This window comes from Juglans regia, chromosome 10 (genome assembly GCF_001411555.2).
Source record: "Juglans regia cultivar Chandler chromosome 10, Walnut 2.0, whole genome shotgun sequence".
In the NCBI taxonomy this organism is placed as follows: domain Eukaryota; kingdom Viridiplantae; phylum Streptophyta; class Magnoliopsida; order Fagales; family Juglandaceae; genus Juglans; species Juglans regia.
Window position 1 is genome coordinate 33,155,144 of NC_049910.1, and position 23,174 is coordinate 33,178,317.

General features: G+C 34.5%; 3 protein-coding genes across 7 annotated transcripts in view; all 3 read left to right on the top strand.

Annotated features, from left to right (window-relative positions):
- The first annotated feature begins 1,108 nt into the window (after positions 1–1,108).
- LOC109020865 (chaperone protein dnaJ 49-like) lies at positions 1,109–4,246 on the top strand. 4 transcript variants are annotated; one of them, XM_019003388.2, is made up of 3 exons: positions 1,109–1,276; positions 1,463–2,646; positions 3,956–4,246. In XM_019003388.2, the coding sequence occupies exon 2, from the start codon at positions 1,519–1,521 to the stop codon at positions 2,629–2,631; it is 1,113 nt and encodes a 370-aa protein (XP_018858933.2). In that variant the 5' UTR covers positions 1,109–1,276; positions 1,463–1,518; the 3' UTR covers positions 2,632–2,646; positions 3,956–4,246. The 4 variants fall into 4 exon arrangements, with proteins under 4 accessions (XP_018858933.2, XP_018858934.2, XP_018858932.2 ...); XM_019003389.2 differs by having other exon boundaries at positions 1,500–2,646; XM_019003387.2 differs by having other exon boundaries at positions 1,110–1,276; positions 1,421–2,646.
- The window catches only part of LOC109020867 (chaperone protein dnaJ 49-like), a 28,714-nt gene continuing 6,715 nt past the window's right edge, over positions 1,176–23,174 (top strand). The window contains exon 1 of the mRNA XM_019003392.2: positions 1,176–1,276. The gene's annotated coding sequence lies outside the window, so the exon portion shown is untranslated. The remainder of the gene's footprint in view (positions 1,277–23,174) is intronic.
- LOC109020868 (uncharacterized protein At2g34160-like) lies at positions 16,516–19,097 on the top strand. 2 transcript variants are annotated; one of them, XM_035694905.1, is made up of 6 exons: positions 16,516–16,766; positions 16,972–17,020; positions 17,668–17,730; positions 17,815–17,879; positions 18,262–18,360; positions 18,868–19,097. In XM_035694905.1, the coding sequence occupies exons 1-5, from the start codon at positions 16,647–16,649 to the stop codon at positions 18,355–18,357; spliced, it is 393 nt and encodes a 130-aa protein (XP_035550798.1). In that variant the 5' UTR covers positions 16,516–16,646; the 3' UTR covers positions 18,358–18,360; positions 18,868–19,097. The 2 variants fall into 2 exon arrangements, with proteins under 2 accessions (XP_035550798.1, XP_018858938.1); XM_019003393.2 differs by having other exon boundaries at positions 18,262–19,097.

Genomic DNA, 23,174 nt, shown 5'->3' on the forward strand with positions numbered 1-23,174 from the left:
AGATTTTAAAATAACATTTCTCAATAATAAATAATGTAAAAATAACGATATTGTTCGTTTTTAAATAATGAAGGTATTTGTGATCAAAACGATCCATATCATAAATAGATCGTGATTTAAATCATCATGATAAACCACAAACGCAAGTAGAAAGGAAAAAAAAAACATACATTTTTCTCATACTGAACACGGAAGTATTGTGATCTTGTTAAGAGCATTCTCATCTGGTGCCCTATAACCCATTTTTCCCTATAGTTTGAGGATCGGTTTACGGTTTTGACTAAAATCGTCCCTACATCCGAGTTCTTATTTTAGGAAAAAGATTTAAGAGTTGAACAGTAATTTATCAAATATAGGAAATCATTATTCATCTCCTAAATCACTTTTATCACTACACTTTCTCTCATACTTAAATTTATTATAATTTTAAATAATAGTTTTAAAAATAATCTAAATAACTACGAAAATATAAAAAAAAAATTAATTTTAAAAATATTATCATACCTGCAAGAAAAAATAAATTTTTGTTTAAACTATTCACTAGAATAATAGTTCAAAACTTAAGAACAAATATTGAGCAGTTAAATTTGTAAATGGAAGTGAGAGAAAAAATAATAAAGAAAGAATAGAGAAATATTATTTTTATATAATAGAGAAATGATAGGGAATGATATGTATGAGGTTTTTTAAAGATGAGTAAAATTTAGAAAAAAAATTTATAAAATATAATTTTTAATTAAATTATAGAAAATAAAGCTAAACTTAAGGAAATCCCTTAATTATTGGACCGAAATAACAACCAGATGCTGCTGGACTGGAGCGGAGTGGATAAGCTAGCTATTTGAATTCAAAGCCCATATTTAAATTCAAAAGGCCCATATTTGAAATTTGAAACCCATTATCATGTTAACCATCTAGAATCCCACCGGACCCACCCCACCAAACTGCTTTCCAGCTCATTCCCCTCTAACTAGCTACATATCACAACTTCATTCATTAAATCTTGGCCGTCCACTTCAAAATCATACTCCAGATTGTCTCCACGACATGGAACTCCATCCGATTTCTTTCCTTCTTCTTCGACCCGAATAAGGTCCCCTTTATTTCGCTCAATATCCGAATTTCAGCCCCCGCCCTGGTCGAGAACTGAGCTCGGTTCATTACAGAAAATCTCCCAAACATGAACAACGGCGAGTGTCTCCAATAATATCTCGGCGATGAAACCCTAGTCAAAAAGCGAAATTCCTCCACGCCTTGCTTAGATCCCCCATCTGTTGTGAGGCTTCATTCATCCCAATTTCCTTTTCTTTTCAATTGTTTCTAATCATTCGAGGTTTTTTTTTTTTTTTAATTTGATTTTGTTTTCAGATGCAAAACCAATTTCTTTCGACTCTAATAATTACCTCTTGATAATTTGCAGAGTCGTAATTTTTTTCTTTCCCTTCTGCCCTTAATTTTCTAGGGTTTTCCTCCATTTCCATTTTCTGTTATTCTTGAAGATTTGGGAGGCAATTCAAAATGGACGGGAACAAAGATGACGCTTTAAAGTGCTTGAGAATCGGGAAAGAAGCGTTGGAGGGTGGGGATCGAACACGAGCCCTCAAATTCGTCACCAAAGCCCGCCGTCTCGATCCCTCGCTACCCGTGGACGATCTCCTATCGGCGATAGAGAAAGACTCCAATGGAACCGCCGATCGACCTGCCCAAGACTCTGATGGCCCCGTTAAAGGCCCATCCGAACCGCCGCCACCTCCATCGAGGTCGTCCGATCACCCCTCTCTCCGCCATCGGGTTCCATCGGCAGGGCCGTCTTCGTCTTCAGCATCTTCATCAGCCTCGTTCACGGAAGAGCAAATTGCGATGGTGAGACAGATCAAGAAGAAGAAGGACTACTACGATATTCTGGGACTTGAGAGGACTAGTACAGTTGAAGATGTTCGAAAGTCCTACAGGAAACTCTCTTTGAAGGTCCACCCAGATAAGAACAAGGCCCCTGGTGCCGAGGAAGCCTTTAAGGCCGTGTCGAAGGCGTTTCAGTGTCTGAGCAACGAGGAAAGTAGGCGCAAGTATGATATTTCCGGGTCGGACGAGCCGGTTTACGAGCGGCGGGCGGCTCGGCGTGGCGCTGCGCAAGGGTACAATGGGTTTTACGATGCCGAGTTTGATGCGGAGGAAATCTTTAGGAACTTCTTCTATGGAGGAATGGCTCCGGCGACAACTCAGTTTCGCGGATTTAGCTTTGGGCCAGGAATGAGGCCTACCGGGGCTGATACCGGGTCTGCTGGTGGGTTCAATGTTAGGATGCTAATTCAGTTGCTGCCGGTGCTGCTTATTCTGTTTGTCAGCTTTTTCCCATCGTCGGAGCCCATCTACGCCCTATCTCGTTCGTATCCATACGAGTACAGGTTTACTACGCAAAAGGGTGTCAATTATTATGTTAAGTCGACAAAGTTTGATCAGGATTACCCATTGGGTACTGCGGAACGTGCGGCCCTTGAAGGGAGGGTTGAGAGGGACTATTTTTCTATACTGTCGCAGAATTGTCGGCTTGAGATGCAGCGTCGCCAGTGGGGATTTATCCGTGAGACACCTCATTGTGACATGCTGCAGCGGTTTGAGTCTGTGGCTTGATTAATTGTAGCAAAGGTTATTAATTGTTCTTTCTATGTTTTGTTTTGGATTTACTGTATTATACAGGTTTTGGATCACTCTAAAGGAATATTATTTTAGCAAATGCAAAATAAATTGTTCCTCATCTTTCTAGCCAGAATATAAGCAGGAAAATCTGGAACAGATATTTCGCTAGACATGTTTTTGTATGACGAAGTAATAACTTGATATATCTTTTTTTTTATATAAGAGCTAATTCTAATGTTCTACCATTAATGTTGCACGCATGTTGAGTTGTTTGATTTTGTTATTGAAAGGGGCTGTACACTTTAGTTATACATGATTTTTTTTCTTCATAAGCAAGGACCTGAACTAGGGCATGCCGCATTGGCAAATTTATTTGTCAAGATGGATGAACTAGGTGTCCTTGATCTTTGCTCCTTTGATAATCATGTCCTTAATTAGATGGTTTTCAGTAGCTAAACTTGTGGGAAATTGAAAGAGAGATTCAATTGTTAAATTCTTGTGAAGGAATATTTTGACTTGGAGAGTTCTACCATGAGGCTGGTAAAAAGGTTCTGGTGAATTCAAGGGTTGTTCATGAAATTTGCGAGTAGGTTAGTATTGTTTTTTACCTTACCTTCCCATGACCGTGCTTTGGTAAGTTTAACAGCTGCATGATTTGACAGAGATTCTAAGATGTGCTTTACTTTCAAAGGTGAGTTGGGCGATCCAGTGCAACTTTGAAAGGTTAGAGGGGTTTGTTAATAGGCATGATGGTTATAATAACAACAAATGCAGTTCCTAAACCTGCTATAGTTGGTAGTTAATTTTGGTTGAATTTGAGAACATTGTGGAGCCCAAAATTGGGCTTCACTGATTGTAATGGTATGGATATTTCAAGTCCTAGATAAGCTCTTAAAATATATTAGGGGTGGGCAACAGTGCATGCATATACCATAGCTTTATAAGTTCAAGATGGATTCTTCATTTCTCAATTATAATGGCAGAGCTACTATAATGGCAGATCTATAATCTCTGCCATTAGATGAGACATTAAAATTACATTAGCTAGAAGATGAGCATTGGCTTTCTAAAAGACAGCTTACAGACCATCCTTGTGCCTGTCTTCGGGTTTAGTTTCCCACTACCAATGCATATGAAAGCATATGGTTTATGGAATCAGTCGCTGAAGCTTGTGTGATTGTTACCCTTTGGTTTACCCTTAGGGCCACTTCTCATGTATTTTATTTTCTGTTTTGATGAATATCTTTTAAATTTGCTTTATTATGATCAGTTCCTAAAAGAAAGAAATTTTTATTAGAGTCACGTTTTTCTTTTGCAGATTGGTACTGATTTAGCATTGCTTATTTAAGGAATGCATGGAGACTAGATTCTGCAGAAGGGATGAAGGGTTATAGTTGTGGCATTCCACTTGCACGTTTAAGCTCGTATATATAATACCACGGAATTATGGTTTCATTTCACAATCACAATTTTGTAAACTTTGTCTTCAACCTTTAAATGCTTGCTGCAGTATTCAAGAATGGATGCTACTTTGAAACATGACCCGCTTTGAAGGTTATACACTATGCTGAATATCATATTCTTTATAGTATATTATTATGTCTAGAATTTTTCTTCTTTATAAGACTCTCTCTCTCTCTCATTATAATCTCTTAATGAGTTCAAGATGGATCCTTTATGCCATCTACCACAGCTTTATAAGTTCAAGATGGATTCTTCATGTCTTAACAGAACGATATGCTCTGCCATTAGCTGAGACATTAAATATACATTGTAGTTACAAGATGAGCATAGACTTTCTAGGCTCCGTTTAGATTCAGAGATGAGATGAATTGAGATGATTAGTGAATAATAGTAAAATTGTTGAGATGAGTTGAGATAAGATGGCTTTTGAAAATTGTGTTTGGATTGAAAGTGAGATGAGATGATTTTAACTTTTTGAAAATGAGATAGATGTGGGTCTCATATTATTGCATAGTGTTTGTAATGTTTTTGTTTTATTTATAAATAAGTAGTAATAATTTATAAATTACCTACCTAATTTTTATTTTTTATAATATATTTCATAATAATAATATAAGATGACAATATTTATTTCTAATCAAATTATTTTGTAAAATATCAAATAAAAATTTAATTTTTTATAAATAAATTGTGAGATTTTGACTGTTTCGATTATGGACAATGATAATAAATTAGATGAAACATCATCAACAAATCACTTTATTTTATAATTTTATTATTATAAAATTTATGTATGGACCAATAATTTATTAAAATAAATTTACATACAAACCTTGTAAAATTAGTGTCGCTAATTTGTAAAGAAATTTGCTACGAACTTTCCCATGTATGTAAATAAGTAATCTATCACGACATCTATACTAAAATCAAATTTTTAGTGTGACATATCATTAAAATTTTAAAACAAATATTACATAAATCACAAATAAATTTGAAATTTACTTACTAATTTTTAATAAGTTTGAATAAGCTAACTACACCCATACAATGCCAATATTTATTATATACATGTCAATCACCACCCATGTCTTCCCACATGACAATGGTAATGTCATCCCTAATTGTAGCCATAGCTCGGGTTGATTCCACGGTCATGTCAAAATGACGTGCTGAAGCTGTGGCATCACCAACAGCACAGCTGCTTGGACAGAGCTTCACGATTCTCCAATAATCATTATACCCGCTAAATCCCCGTTGACCATGATAGTCACTTCTATGATATCTTTATCTGGGATAGGAGAGCATAAACCTCCGAGTACATGGGAAAGCCAAATCAACTAGATAATAATGGCCTGTTACCCATTACAAACTACTAAGGAGGGTCTTTTCCACTATCGATATACAAAATAGTAGAAGGAATAATATATAATGGAATGCTACCAAACAAAGAGTTTGTAGCTGCCCATTGAGCAACCGAGTGCGCAAATCGATTTTGGGATTGATCAAGCTTGTGAAAGCTCCAGCCTATGTGGGATTTCAAAGAGTTTGTAATATCTTCCGAAATTGGTCCTATTTGTCAGATCTGTTCTTCTTTATAAATATAAGAAATCACCAATTGAGAGTCTCCAACTAGAGAGATAAAATGAAGGTTAAGATGTTCCGCCATTTTAAGAGTTAACTTTGCCGCAAGTGCCTCTGTAATTACTGAGGTCGTAGTAAAATTTGTTTCAGTCCAGATTTCAATGAATTCTCCTGTTGAGTTTCTGCTTACAGCTGAAGCCAAGGAGAAAGAATTTCTGACTACTACATCAAAGGAAATGCATATTTGATTTGTGAGAGGTTTTTGTCATTCCTTCTCTACTTTGGATTCAAACTTTTCTTTCCATGTATAAAGATTTTCTTAATAAGAGAGATTCAACTGTTGTGAAAGATTGTGAAGAGAGAGTTCCTTGTGATTATGGACTTGGTCATTTTGAATCCTCCAAATAAAGTCTAAAATCAGACCAGCAAAAACTTTGAAAGGGTGTTCTTCCTGGTAAGTAAGACCGAGTTTTTTCTGGGGGTATAAAATAAACTAGAACCAATCCTTCATTGAATTTACCGCCAGGGAAGATAGATTTAAAGGTCATCTACTACAACTCTAAAGAATTTTGGTTATGGGGCATTCAATGAATATGTGCAGGAGAGTCTCTTCTTTTTCATCACAAAGCGGACAGTTTATGGAAGGAATGCTCAGAATGAACCTTTTAAGGGGCTCTCTTGTTGGTAAAATATCCCAAAATATCTTCCATAAAAGGAGCTTGTGTCAGTCATGGATCCTGAGTTTCCAAATTTTCCTCCATGATATATCTGGGATTGCTTCTCTGGAGTAGTTGGCGTTAGTTTATGCAAGATAGTGGACACTTTTAACTGAGAAGATACTTTGGGATTTGCTTTGGCAGTAGTTGGCGATAGTTGACGGTAGTTGATGCAAGATGTAGATAGGATTTGCTTTGATTGATGCTGGCTAGACCAAGCTTATATTTATCTAGAGTATTATTGATTGCCTGAATCGACCTTCCTTTTAATTTTGCAAAGATAATTAAATCGTCTGGAAAAAGAATGTGAGATATTGGGGACTATCTCTGCTGATTTTAATACCTTCTAATTTTTTCAACTCTTTTGATCTTGCCAATAGCCTTGAAAGTACCTTCGTGCATAGGATGAACAGAAAGAGCGAGATGGGGTCGCCTTGCCGAAGACCCCTTTGTGCCTTGAAGAGACCTTTCGGGGATCCATTGATGAGGATAGAGAATAAAGCCGTAGAAATGCATTCTTTAATGAGATTTATCCAAGTAGAGTTAAAACCCAAAGCTCCCGTAAGAACATAAAGAAAATTCTATTCAATAAAGTCGAAAGACTTTTCCATGTCTAACTTCAAAGCTATCTGACCTTTCTTTCCCTTGCAATGCTTTAGGTGATTAAACATCTCATGGGCTATTATAGAATTTTCCTTGATATTGTGACCAGGAACGAAGGCCTTTTGGAAAGGTGAAATTATGGATGGAAGGGATTTTTTCAGTCAATTTGCCAAAATTTTTGTGATGATTTTATAAATGACATTTGTCAGACTTGTTGGCTGGAAATGATGAGGGGAAATGGGGTTTACTATTTTTGAGATGAGGGCTATGTGGGTGTGGTTTATTTGTTTCAGAAGTTTCCCGCTTCTAAAGAAATTTTGAACCGTCGTGACCACATCTTTTTTAATAATATGCCAGTAATGTTTGTAGAAAAAAGTTGCCATCCCATCTGGTCCTAGTGCTTTATGATTTGGAATTTGTTTGAGAGCACCAAAAATTTCCAATTTCGAAGGCATAACTATTAGGAGTTTATTTTCATCCTTTGAAATCTGTCTTTCAAAAAGGTTTTCTAGATGCTCCAGGAAGATAGGATTTGTAGAGGTATAAATGGATTTAAAATAATCTATGAAAGTAGATTCAATGATATCTTGATCCATTGTCCAAATACCTAGGCTTAGCTTGATTGAGTTGATCTCATTTCTTCTTTGATGGATAGTCGTTGATAGATGATAAAACTTTATGTTTAGGTCAGGTGTGGTAAGCTAGTTGATTCTTGATTTTTGTCACCAAAGAGTTTCTTCATTTTTGAGTTGTTCTTGAAGGTTGTAGTGGAGAAACTTCTCCCTCTCTAAGCTCCACTAGTTCGGCAGATTACTCTAGAGATTGCTTATCTCTGACTCGAGATGCTAGATGTTGGTCTAGATCTTCCCGAAGTGGATTTTATTCCAATGCTTCAGTGCCTTTTTTGTTTCCTTGATTTTATTGCATAGAATAAAAGCTGGGTTCCCATAGAATTGATGGTTCCATACCTCTTGAATTATAACATTGCTAAGTGGCTCTCGAATCTAGAATTTCTCAAATTTAAAAGGAGAAAGATTCTTCCTTATCTTCATAGTGTTAAGCAAGAGGGGATTATGATCAGAGGTTGAATAAACAATGTGTTGGACAGTGACATCTAGAAAAAGTAGGCGCCAATTTGCATTGGCTATACCACGGTCCAATCATTCTCTAATCATCGCCTTTCCCATTCGATTATTTGTCAATGTGAAAATAGGTCCCGAGAAGCCATATCGATGAGGCCATGAGAATCCATTAAACTTTGTAGGCCACCTATGGATGAGGATGTTGCTAGTTTGCCACCATATTTATCTTGTTGGCCTAATAAGTCGTTGAAATCACCTATGCAAAGCCATGGACCATTAAAGGAACCATGAGTTGAATCCAAATGAGTCCAGAATTTTACTTTTTGTTGCCATTGTGTTGGGGCATAAACAAAAGTTGCTAACCAAGGATTATTGAGAGGATTGGAATAAACCAAAATACAAATAGCATTAGTATTAATATGAACCGGTTCAATATCCACACCCGATTGCTATAATAACAAAAGGCCTCCTTTTTTTCCTGAGGCTGGGACGTGTACAAAAAGGTGGAAACCCAGTCTATTTACAATAGTAGATGTGCTGTCATTAGATACCATGGTTTTTGATAAAAAGATAATATCCGAATTAAACTTATTTATAAAAGCCCTTAAACTTTTGATTGATTTTGGGCAGGCTAAACCCCTACAATTCCAAACTAAGGGCTTCATGGAAGAGCTGGAGGCATGGTAAAGCCCACCTCATCAGCTTTCTTGGATTTTTCGGGTAGTGATGCCTTGGATGAAGCTCTGGTGTATGGTTTTGATCTTGCAGCTTCCTTTATTTTTTTAGCCTTACCAGATGATGCTCCTTTTGATTTAATAGAAAGTAACAAACCAGTTGCTTCTTTTTCCTCATCTCTAGCATTTTTGAAAATGCTGCCTGTTTGTGGGTTATCAACCTCAAGTATCTTTTGCACTTTTGTTCTTGGAGGATTAGAGCCTTGGTCAGAGAGAGGTGCCACCCTTTTGATAGGGATTAGTGAAGTTGAGTTGTCCTGAGTACCTATTTGAGAACCAACTTGTAGCGAAGACTCAACAAAAAGTATGTTGGGCCTTGAGTCAGCCGAGTGAGTGCTTAGTATAACTAGATGAGTAGTAATAGAAGGCACAAAATTTAATTGTTTTGGTTTTGGATCCAACGGGCTTGAGGCATTGAAAGGGGGACCAGACTTCCATTTGTTATTTTGGGCCATACCTTCTAGTGGGCTTTTCAAGCTCTCTGCCGTCTCTCGTGGGCCCTATAGAGAAAAAGTCAAAATCTGCTGTGAATTATTGCTTCCTGCCAACGAGAAACCAGTCAGTTTAGTTTGCATAAAGACTTCCGCATTTGTCTTCAACCAGCAGGAGACCCATTCTTCAGTGTTTATAAATGGAGAAATGATAAAATTCTTTGAGTCCGTCCCCGTGAGGTTACTGCAGAGGACTTGTTGAGAGATTGATTGAGAACCCTATGTCTCTTGAGTGATTGATGGAGCGAACTTTGGTGGAGGAGAGTGAACACCCGGAGTGAATGAGAGAGTTTCGGTTGTTGGAGGGCCATTTATTAGAGTTAGAGGGCTACTGTAGACTACAATCGACGAGGCCATCCTCACCATCCAATCCAGAGGGAGTTCACAAGCTGGAACGCCACTGTGAGCGTCACTAAGAACGCTGCTGAAAATGCCGCTGCAAGGGGCTGGGAACATCTGTGGAGACATCAGTTTTGGCCTGAATTCGTTCTGCCTTGTCGAAATGTGGGAGGTGAGTTGATTTTTTGCTGGGTTTTTCGTTAGATTGCCTTTAGAAATTCCATTGGGTTTGCCGCTTTTCATCTGCATGAGATTTGAAATGATACTCATTTGGGTTTTTGCTGGAAATAAGCTTGTAAGGAGTAGGGGTGATAATCGGGCGGTCCGGACCGGGAAAACCGACCGGACCGGCCAATTCGGTCCGGACCGAGAGTTGTTCCGGTCCGGTCCGGTCCAAAAATAAGAGGACCGAATTAATTCGGTCCGGTCCACGGTCCGGCTGGTTTTCGGACCGGACCGGACCGAATTAAATATATATATATTTAATAATTTATATATATTAAGTATATAATTTTCATTTGACTAATTAACCTAATCCTATCACTAATTCATCATTAAGTAATTATTAACTAATACACATTTATAAGTTTATACTAATAGTAATATTTATAATTTTATAGTAATACTAAATTATTAATATTTATACTAATACAAGTATTATATTAATAGTCTAGAGTCTACTTCTAGACTCTAAAGTCTAATATGGTATTAATAAAAATATATACTAATAGTATATTAGTAAATTAGTAATAGTCTAACATAGAGTAAGAGTCTAAGACAATAGTTAATAGTTATAGACTTATAGACTTATAGTTATAGTAATATAGTTATAACTTATACTAAATCACTATAACTAATATTAGTATATTACTAACATATAGCTATAGCCTATACTATATTACTAATAGTCCAATACTAATACTATTAATCTATTATATAGTTATAACTTATAAGTTATAACTTATATTGATCATGATTGATAATAACTAATCACTATAAGTTTATAGTATTAATGTATTATTATATAATATATAGTATTAGTATAGTAATAGACTCTAATATGGTATTAGAAAAAAATATACTAATAGTCTAGTACTAAATTACTAATGTATTATTATATAATATATAGTATAATAGTATTAGTATAGTAATAGACTCTAATATGGTATTAGAAAAAAATATACTAATAGTCTACTTCTAGTACTAAATTACTAATGTATTATTATATAATATATACTATTAGTATAGTAATAGACTCTAATATGGTATTAGAAAAAAATATACTAATAGTCTAGTACTAAATTACTAATGTATTATTATATAATATATAGTATTAGTATAGTAATCCTTGGCAAAATCTGTATTATTATTATTTTTTGTTGATACTCCATATATATTAACATACAAAATCAGTGGGTAGCAATCCTTGGCAAAATCTATATTATTATTTTTTTTTTTTTTGGGTTTTTTTTATTTTATATAGATTAGTTTTAACTTTTAACTTTTTTTTTATCATTGTATTTTTCAAAATCAAGTTTTTTAAATAGTTTTAGTTAAAAAAAAATATACCAAATTTGAAATGGGCCGAAAATAATTGAAATTGGACAAAAAAAAAATCACATTTAGATGGGCTGAATGGCCCATTTTAAGCATGTCCAGACCGATTGGACCGACCCTGGACCGGACCGGACCGGACCGGACCTATATGTGAGTCGGTCCGGTCCAGGGTGGAGAAAATGTAGACCGAATAGGTCCGGTCCGGTCCACATTATGGCCCAAGACCGGACCGGACCGGAACGATATCAGCCCTAGTAAGGAGAATTAACTCTAATCGGAGGTTTGAATGAGTAATCACTGTGAAAGGTCTGATTATCAGCTTGATGAAAATCCTAGTTTTTTCCCAATTTCCCTCTAACGAACGAATTTCCTCTTACAAAGAGGTCTTCTTCTGTTATAACAGTTTTTCATTTTCCCTTTAAATCATTTGTTGTTGGTTCGTTTAAAGGAAACATTGGTAGAATAAGGGCCGACAAACTAAAGCCCCTATTTTCCAGCATTTCAATATCTGGAAGGTTCCCTTTTTCTTGAGTCCTTTCTCCTTCTGGAGAAAAATCCATGGAGATTCTAGCGACACTTTCTTGATCTCGATGAATAGGATTAACTGACATGAAAATAGGGGATTATGCACGTAGCCAAGCCCCAAATGGCATTTGTTCTGTGTTAGACTTTAAAGAATTGCAGAAAATTTGAGAGTGCCCAATCCTTCCACATGCATAACAAAATCAAAAAGATGTTCGTATTTAAACGAGACCCATGTGTTTAAATTGTTTTCTCTTGGTTCCCATTGTCCTTACTTCAGAGGTTTGGTGATGTCTAAATCCACCTTTATTTTGATAAATTTCTTACAAGTTAATCCAAAAAGAGGATCAACATCCACACCTAGAAAAGTTCCAAGCGCATTCCCTATTTTGTAAGCATTTTTTTGTTTGTTATATGGTTTCTGGTAAGCCCATGGATTTGAAAATGGAATGTGTTGAGATGAATCTCTTTCCATGTAGTTTATGCAGGACAGTTTTTGAGGATGAGGAGATGCCCTTTGAAGTTCCAAGGGATTTGGCTCAGAATTCTCTTTTTGTCAGCAGCATTTTGAAAAGTAAAGAAGAAGGTATTTACATCAAAATCTTCAATGTGGAACTTACTAAGGAAGCTCCATGCAGGTCTGAAGGAAGCATGTAGGCAGATTCTGTTCAGTGGATGAGTTGCAACTATTCTACTGATGAGAGCTAATTCAGGGTCACCATTAGCAAGTTCATTTTCAGGGGATAGATTTAAATCTTTCCAAGAGAGAGCTTTTGTTTGGTGAATCAACTGCTCCATATCCATAAAGGGAGAGACAAGAAACTATGAGAATGTGTAGAAAGTTGTCAAGGGTCACTACTGAGAGAGGCAGAGAGAACTCTTGGAGAGAGAGGCGGTTTTGAAATACTATATATGTTTAGTTGACTAGTTAGCTCGCATGTCCTTCAAGAATCACTTAGAAAACCACAAAAATGAAAAATGCATCTCATAGAGTTGGATAGGAGTAATAATGTATATATTTGTGAATATGTGTCGTACAATTATTTTGAAAAAAATTAAAATTTATTATTAAATTTTTTTTTATGTGAATCTCGTATTTATTTATTTTTTTCAAAATGATTGTACGGCGTTTGCACACTCACGATTACAATTATTATTTTTTGTTGGATAAACGTGTGTTTGGATTAGAGCATTCTCATTGGGTTCCTCATAAATTTCTCATAATTTAACTAAAAATCACATTTTCTAAAAAATTTTCCTAAATTTTATTCATCTTTTAAAAATCTCCTACATCTCATTCCTCATCCCTATCTCTATTCTATTAAATAATATTTCTCTATTCTTTTTTTATTACTTTTTTCTCTCATTTCAATTTACAATATTAATTACTAATTATTTTGTCTTATTATCTTCTTTTCAAATATTACATTCCACAAATTCCATAACCACAAGCTCCACCAAATTCTTCTCAAAACCAATAACCCCACAAATTTCATAGTCACAAATTCTACCAAATTCTCCCCAAAACCAAAGACCCCACAAAACGGTTGGAAAACAATGAGAAAAACAGATTAAAAATAAATAAATTTGTGTCATAGCATCATCAAATTCTCGGTAGCCAAACAGTCAACACAGCCAACCACATTCACAGACAGAAACCCACCGCAGAGTATCCTTAAAAAGACACAATCACAAACCACAAACAATCGATCAACAAAATTGGTTGGACAGCAATGAGATAAACATATTTAAAAAAAAAAAAAATCCTTGTGAAATTGCTTATTACTTTCTCGGCAGCCAAACAGTGAACACAGCCAAAAACCCAATGTAGATCATCCTAAAAAATCCACAATCCCAAGCCTACATGAATGTTTAAATCAAGAAAAACGGTTGGTTTCGCAATGAAAGAAACATAGTAATTAAAAAAAACAGAGATAATGCATCATCACTTTTTCAGCAGCCAAACACTCAAGACAACTAAAATAATACAGAGAAATCAATGGCAATGCAAGAACAAAAAAGAGAAGCAGTTTCCTAAAACAAAGCCTAAAATCATAAATCTAAACGAGAGTGAAAAAAAATGCAAATCAGTGAAAGCATTGCAAGCTTTCTCGACAACCAAACAACGAAGACATCGCCAATGCAGAGAGAGAGTTGAATACCTTCTTTCGCATACTTACCTTGATCATGGCGTTGGGAGGAAGAAAAAGGGGAAGAGAGAAACAGAAAAGGAGAGAGATATTTCAAGAAAAATACAAGAAAATGAGGCAAGAGATAAACCGTTTTGATTTTGAAGAAACCGAAATCAAACTTGCCAAATAGAAAAATACAAAAATTGCCAATAGAGAGGGGCTGCGATCATTGGTGTTTCGAGGGAGGGGCCAACCGAAAGAGAAGAAAACGCAGGACGAAGGTCAAATAGAATGCAATGGGATGTATAATCGACTGTACATACCGTAAACACAAACCGTAAAATGGAGATTGAGATGGAGAGGGTTTTTCTCCACAACCTTAAAAAATTTTCTAAATTATGGGAATGGGGGAGAGATAGAGAATCCAATGAAAATACTCGATTAGAAGGTGTTTTACCGTACAAGATGAGCTCTCCCTTAATCCAAATCGTGGCTAAAAGATTGGTTACCCTTTCCCAAGTAGCTGCCATAGATGTGTGATTGTGACCCTTTCTCTTACCCATAGGGCCACGCCGCCACTTATCATGTATTTTAATTTCTGCTTTGATGAAAATTACTTTAAAATTTGCATTATTATGGTAAATTGGTAAAATACAGAAATTTGCATTGAGTTGGCCTGTCAATTCCTGTTCCATTTTCACCTGGATAATCGTCAATAGCTTTCATCCATGATCATTAACTCACTTTCCTGAAGCCTCGTATGGTTTCCTACCACCAAGACCTACTTTAAGGTGAAAAGATTAAACTAATAATGCAAGATATTGCAACTTAAAGTCTGGATGTGATTTTACTAAAATCCTGAAGGCATCCATCCAGATTATTTGGTAAAATATGACAAAATTTTCTTTTCATTCGATTTCAGTTGTGAAGATTTACCATATTGATGTACAATACAGTAAATTCTCTTCACCAAGTTAATTTGAAAATAGCATATTTAACTGTGCATTATCTAGACTTAATTGCTTTTCCTGCATCTGTTTAACATCAAAGCAGGAAAGTTGAGCTTCTCAAAAGGTTACATCTTTTTATTTAGTTAGCAAGGCCAGGAAAATATGGTAGATAATGAAAGTTCTAGGTTTGTGTCTGTGAAATCAAGGGCTAAATTGACCCATTGATTTTTAAACAAGTCTGCAAGTCTCTCATAAGCTCATTAAAAAAAAAGAAAATGTTCTCTATTTTATGATGAACCTTTCTTTTTTCAAAGTATTTGCACGAGACTTTTACGCTCTGAGTTTGCACAAGCTAATTTCCTTAAAACATATTTTCTACCGAAAATAATCTAAGATGGGTTCGGTCTTAAGGTTTTTTTGTTTTAATCCAAATTCGAAATAGAAGTTTATAGAGCAATCGAGCTAATTGTGTATGAAAAATACTTGGTCTACACAAAGATCTTACATAAATAAACTTATAAACTGACATGATTTGATATAATATATCAAATTATAAAATATTTTTTATTATAAAGTAGATCTTACGTATCACATTAAACTACATTATTTTGTAACTTTATTTTTGTAAAATGTTCATGAAGATCTATCACTTCTCATTATATTATACAGATGACAAATAAGTACAATATGTTTTTGTCATTATTTAGTATGCTACTTTAATATTTAATATTAACCAAATAGATATTGAAGATTCCCTTTTGTGATTTGTTCTAATTTATCAGCAGTAGACACCAAATTAAAAGCAAACAAAAAAAGTAACAAAAAATATTTTTATCCCTAAATTATATAAGTGTTTATATTTTATATCCAAATTATTAAAATCGATCTATTATACTTTAAATTAGCACATACTATAGCACCATCCATTTGAAAATAATATATAAGATAATAAAAGATAAGTGGTCCAGATAAAATTGACATTTAAATCCTAATAAAAAGATTTGATAATCGATGGTAATTGTACCTATTAAGGTCTCGTTTGAATTTAAAATATATATCAATTCATATAAATTTATTTTATCTAATTATTATAATTTTTTAAAATTTTTACATAAAATATAATAAATAATTTAACTTTTTCAAATTCTAAAATAATTTTTTTAAATTTCTACATAAAATATAATAAATAATTTAACTTTTATTATATTGTTCACAAATCATCTCAACTAATTTATAAATCCAAATCACTCCTTAGTATTAGTTTTACTATTTGAGATGTAAATTTGTATATTAAAGAAAATAAAAATTATATTCACCATTATTTTATTTATTATTTTTTTTATCCTAACGTAATATTAAATAATTGAATAATAAATAATAAATGGTAAATAATATTGTATTAGAAATAGAAATGACCGTAAGAAAAATAATGAATAGTACTTTACAAAGAAAAAAAAAATAGAAGCTAAAATAAAATTAGTTTGGGCTCGACTATAATAGGACAGTTGCTTGGGATTTAGCTTAAAGTTTTTTTTTTAATAAAAAATAATATTTATAATTGTAAGGTATGTAAATATTAGATAATTTGTTTTAAAAATAATAAATAAATACGAAATTTATATAAAAATAATTAATTTTTAATATATATATATATATATATTTTTAATTTTTGCGAGGGTTGCGGATTTCATATATAGCAGCATTTATTCTTTCTAGTGTATTCCACACCTTCGTCTTTGAGGTTGTCTTTCTTTTCTTTTCCCACCTATACCATTCTCAGATCTCATTGGACAGGGGCAGTGCGCGTTAGGGTTAGGGTCTTAGCTCACCCCAGTTCAATGGAAGAGATTACAGATGGAGTGAACGCCATAAACCTGGCCGGAGAATCCCACAAGAAGAACCGGATCCAAGTCTCCAACACCAAGAAACCCTTATTCTTCTACGTCAATCTCGCCAAGGTCCCTCTCTCTCTCTCTCTCTCTCTCTCTCTCTCTCTGAGTACATGCACTTTTTCTTTTGATCTGGGTTTAGGATATTTGATGTAATCTGCGTAGCTGAGTGCTTTTTTAATTTAATTTCTAGGGATTATTGTAATGTTGATTATGATTTGCTTTGGTATTCGGTTGGTGATGGGTTAATTTTGTCATCAATTTTTTGTTACAGAGGTATATGCAACAGCATAACGAGGTTGAGCTTTCCGCCCTTGGAATGGGTAAATGATTCAAAACCATTTTTAGCTATACTTGTCTATTAAGTTCAAGATTTTCTTTTCTTTTACCTAATTACATATTTGTACGGGTATGCGTATAGAACCGGCGCTCAATTGCCTAAATGTGAATGCTACCTTGCCTAAATGTGAATGCTACCACAATCCCGATTCATCTGTTTACTGTGGGTGTCCTCTCGACCTTTACATTGCTGCATGAAATAGTAATATAATTAAGTGCCATAAATTAGAGAAAATCTTCTGAGATGCCTCAGTGGTTCTCTTAATCTTCTCCGCTTTTGGTTCATGGGAGCTTAGGATTTTCTGCTTTATTCTTGTGATCTTTTATTGCTCCTACTGCATTGGTAAAAGTTACCAGATATATGTCCAAGGGACTGCTTTGTTACTTCTTTGTGCATTTGGTTTGTCTTTTGCATTATACAGTTATACTTGCAATCATAAACAGATTGAATGAGCTGAGGGGATGTGCTTGCCTCAGATTAAGTTCTTGGGATTCTTCCCACTTGGATCATTTGCATTTTCCTTGGCGGACATTTGATAGGATTGGTTGCTCCCTCTGCTTTGAACTGACTAATTTTAGTGCTTCACTGTGGCATTGCATGTATTAATTGTGTTCCCTGTTATATGTTCAGCTATTGCCACAGTTGTTACCATTGCAGAAATTCTGAAAAATAATGGACTGGCTGTGGAGAAGAGTAAGATTTCTGTCTTCCGTATTCTAATATTAAGTATACCAGTAACTTTTGATTCTCATAGGAAATGAAATTCACTTTCTGCAGAGATCATGACCTCGACTGTCGATATTAAGGATGACTCAAGGGGGAGACCCATCCAAAAAGCAAAGGTAAAGTTACTGGCAATATGTTTTTATGATGATTCCTTTTTGTATTACTGTACCCATCATGCATATCACGTGTGACTTTGCAGAACAAGGTCCCTTTTATGCATTCTCCTTAACCACAATGGAATCATATTGGGTATTTTTAGTTATTCTATGGTACTTCTAGTACATTTGTTACATTAAACTGGTGATGCAGGAGGTGGGTATTTCATCACACACACCCTCCCCCCAATCCCCCCAAAAAAAAAGAAGTGTTCTCTGTATAGATATGGACCATGTTCAATTTTCCATTATCAGTAGTCGTAATAGACTAAAATAGCATTTTATTGTTTGAATCTGCATTTGAGAGGTTGATAACAGATGGTTAATTTCTTTCTGCCTTCAGATTGAAATATTGCTGGGGAAGACTGAAAACTTTGATGAATTGATGGCAGCTGCTGCAGAGGAAAGGGATGCTGTAGATGTTGAAGAGCAAAGTTAAAGGGTATTGTTTTGTAGTGTCTGGTTTGGTTTGTTTTCATATTTTATTTCTGGAAGCTGCACTAAATCAGTTGATTTTATTTACTGGAAAATTTGTAGGAATCTAAGAGTGCTAAGAGTGTGGTCCTAATGATCTTGTAACAATGAAAATTTTGTGTTTAGAGTGTAGAAACTAAATCTAATTGCTACTGAAATTTTTTGCCTATAAGAAATTTCTAATTTCTAATTGGTAATGATCATTTGATTTTCCCATTAGAAATTGTGGCTTCTATTTTGCTAAACATATACAATGTGATGTTGTTTGGAATAGGCATAATGGTTGAATGATTGTTGTTTATTTTTTGTTTAGAATAGGCGTCGTAGTTGAAGGATTGCTGTTGAATTTTTCTTTACTTTGCGAACTCTACATAAAGATATGGACGTATAGCATTGTAAATACATGTGTGGAGGTAAATGAGAAAGCACGAAGACTTTGCTTTTTGCTCCTATACTCTGTATGCTTTCATTTCAGGCTTTTACATGCCACTGTAAACCCAATTCCACATTTGGTTGGTAAGGCGAGGAAAGCAGAGGGGATGTCAGATCAACTCGTGTATTCCAGACCGGAGTTTGATTTATTTATTTATTTTCGTCAGTTTGCTAGTGCTTGTAATGATAAGATGATCTTGTAGATCAGTATAGAATTTGATTTTTATGGCGTACTTATTTCCATTTACCAAGAGAAAAGTTTACATTCCGGCAGCTCTTTAGCACTCACATTGGCATATACAAATGCCAATATTAACTAAAATTTAACTAATCTAAACATAAAAGTCCCCACAACCCCTCGGTGTTAGTTCAAGCGGTAAACGGCTTGGACTTAAGGGTATGTTCTCTTATATCTAAGGTTTAAATCTCTTTAGGAACAAACAATCTCTACGGACCATTGGTTTGAAAATTTTTATTTTGAATTATCCGAGGTACACTTGCAGGAAATAATCTCTACGGACCATTGGTTTCTGACACCTTATGCCAATTAAAAAAAAAAAAGTTTCCACATTGAATTAGGCATCGTTGTCTAAGTTTAGTTGAGCTTCAATCTCCTCACCTCTGTATAAAATATATATATATATATACATATATTTGTCCCTAAACAGGATCTTAGCCATCACTATAGTATTTTATTTCTCTCTCCTCAAATCTATCTCCCTTGCTTGCGAAACCTGCTCGCAAAAAAACTCTCCCCCTCACTTGCTACAATTTTCTCTCCAAAAATCCTTCCCCTCGTCCCTATGAAAGTCCCTTTCTCGAACCCCCCACGACCTCGTGAAAGCCCCTCTCCTTCCCTCTTGTTCACCCCAACGTCCATCAACGGAGTAAATCTTAATAGCTCCTCCTCTTCGCAATAGGGCTCTCCCCCTCGACAGTAGCTCCTCATCTTTCCAAAACGACCTCCTTTGATAGCATCTCCTGTTGGCATCTCGAATTATTCTAGTATGAGCTTTGATTTTCGTTTAATCTCAACCATATTTCATTAAATTTTAAGATAATTGATACACTTACAACTCTTTATTACAATTTTGATACAATCATGTGTTAAATTGAGGATATTTATGTAAAGTGATGTTACACACTATTGCTTCCCTTGGAAGTGATTGCTTTGAAGGAAGAGATTGCTTCCCTTCAAAGAGCATTTGGAGGAGCAATATTCCCCTCAAAGTTGCATTCTTCGGCTGGTTGGCATACCATTGAAAAATATTGACTATCGACAAGCTAAAAAAGCGTGGCCTCTATCTACATAATAGATTGGTGCTTCATGTGCAAACACAATAGTGAGTCAGCAGACAACCTACTTCTTCATTGTGAAGTAGTCAAGGCTTTTATGGGATGAAATCTTCACTAGGCTCAGCATCGAATGGGTAATGTCGAGGAAGGTGATAGATTTATTGTCATGTTTGAAAGGGATTCGAGGCAATCGTCACATTGCAGTTGTTTGGAAAATGGTGCCTTTATGCTTAATGTGGTGCACATGGAACGAAAGAAATAGTCATTGTTTTGACAGTAGGGAACGCTCTCCAAATGGTTTTAGGGCCTTTTTCTTTCATATAGTGGTGCTTTGGGCTTCTATTGTATTGAAAGGAATGACTTTTAATGACTTTTATGCTACTTTCTATAATGCGTGGTTTGTAATTAGGCTCATTTTTGTATACTTTTTGTGTACTCAGGCATTGCCTAATTATATAGATTAATAAAATCTTTTTTTTACTTAAAAAAAAAAAAAAAAACTTTTATAAGTTGTTTTATAAAAATATCCCTAGTTTAAAACATGATTGCATAAAGTTGTAAAAAAGAGTTGTAAGTGTATTATTTTTCTAAATTAATTATGTTCTTATACCTTTTCAACCTTGTAAATTAAATCTAATGCCTTTTCTTCTCCAATTCGTTTCCCATGCCTATTTCTAGGATTTATTAACATGTTTTAGAACTAGTTTACTAAATTCTTAGGGCTATCATCCACCAATTTTAGGGTTATCATCCCCAAATTAAATCTTAATGTTATGATGACATCACTTTGGTCTAAGCTTGTGTGAGAAGTTTGAATGGTTCTGACATTGCTGATGATCTATTTGGCTATTTATATTTTTGGCAAACTAGAGTATTTCAAGTGAGAACCTAATGTATATTTTGCCTTAAGTTCTATGGTTGTTGTTTTGAAACTTTAAGTTCTATGAAGTTTGAAGTTTGAAATCTTTAATTAGGAGTGTCATATCGTGTTAACGGATCGTGTTCGTGTTGTGTCAAGTCATGTATATTATATATTATATGGGTCAACTCGAATACAACTCATTAAGCTTATCATGTCAAAATCTCAAATCTTAACATGACACATTAACATAACGGGTTGACACGACATGACCCGTTAATAAATACTACGAAATAGGTTAACACGACCCGATCTATTTCAACCAGTTTATTTAAATGAGTTGGTTGAATAGATTCGAAATTAACCTATTTGACTTGATTAAGTTTAATATAATTTTATATAAATGTTAAAATCACAATATCTTTAAAAAAATATAAAACTAACTACAAGTCCAAACAATAAAAATATTAAAATTAAAATCACAACAATTTTACTTTTAGGTATAAGAGTATAATTATAACTTTAACTTTCTTAACAGGTCATAGCAGGTCAAATCGGGTTGACCAGTTATCAACTCGTTAAGCAATTGTGTTTTAACAAGTCAACTCGTTTTAACCCAAACTCGTTAAAGACTAAACTCAAACATGCTATTATCGTGTCGTGTCGTGTAGTGTTCGTGTTGCGTTAACGGGTCGTATCACATATTGCCACCCCTACCTTCAATTCTATGATTTTGCTTTAAGTTCTATGGCTGATATTCTGAGACTTTGAGGTCTATGTTTTTTAGTTCTATGAAGTTTAAAGTTTGAATTTGAGTTCTATGATTTTGCCTTAAGTTCTATAATTGTTGTTTTGAGTGCTATATTAGAAAATAGAAACTTTGAGTGTAATGCTGAGTGATATATCTAAAAATTTGAGTGTAATGTGTAACTGCTATAGCTGTGGGAAATCATATCTGAAAATTCAACAAACATTGAGTGTTATGGGAAAGCATATATGAAACTACTCTATAACTTTTATAGTAGAAGTTTACTTGTTCTTTGATTTGTCATGCATGATTTTAAATAATATTTTGTGGGGTTTGTGACTTTGTATAATGTTATTTTGTTGAATGATTGGCTAACAAATTGATGAAGACATTTACGACCACTCTCTTGCAAAGTGGCGAGTGTCTTACATGACATTTACCCCTATGGCCAATGTCTTACATAATAATGTTGAGGTCAATGTCGAGATCGAAGTGACATAACTCGAAAGGAAAGTAAGGGATTCCAACGGGGTGTGTCCTTCACCATAATGGAAGACAACCTCCTTATATCAACTTGGCTTAACATTAACATAGATTCTATCCAGGAGACTAACCAAAGGTCCAAAAGTCCATACAATTGTGGACAAAAATCTATGAGTACTTCAAAAATTTTAAAAAACCTAACTGACTTGGACGTTCTGTAGTTTTGTTGGCTAATCAATGTCAACCATCTAAAAATGTACGAACAAGATTTGTGCTTGCTTGGCCTAGATTGAATCAATGCATCCAAGCGATACCATTAAATAAATCAATGTATGATTCTAATTATTACAAATTTGCAATAAACTACGTATTTATATTCTTATGATTGCTGGTTAGATTGAAAAAACAAATATAATGTACCAATCGACACAAAAAGATACATTTAATTTGGTCCATTATTAGAACCTATTGAGACATCAACCAAAATGATAAGTGCATATTGATCATTTGTCAACAAAGAAAAGGGGAGGTTGCTCTGCCATTCCAAAATCTATACAAATGGAGGGTGACAACATTTTTGAGAGCGTATTTGTCAATGCCAAGAGACCACTAGGCAAGAAAGCTGAAAAAGCAAAGAAAAAAAAAAAAGAAACGTAAAGAAGCATCACTTACTATTTTACTAATGTGTTAAGTCACATGAAGAATGATAGAAATATATTGATGATTGAGAGACGGGAAGCAATAAGTTGGGCTAAGAGGGACACACTTGAATTGATATACCTTAAGAAGAAGAAGATAGAGATGAAAATCATGAGTTTTGATATTGATAACATGAATACGGTGCCGCGAGAATACTTCAATACTCTTTAAATGGAAATCGTTGAGAAGCAAAAGAATAGATCTCCATATCTATCTCAATATATTTGGTATTTGTTTTTCTACATTGTAGTGGCTAGGGTAACTT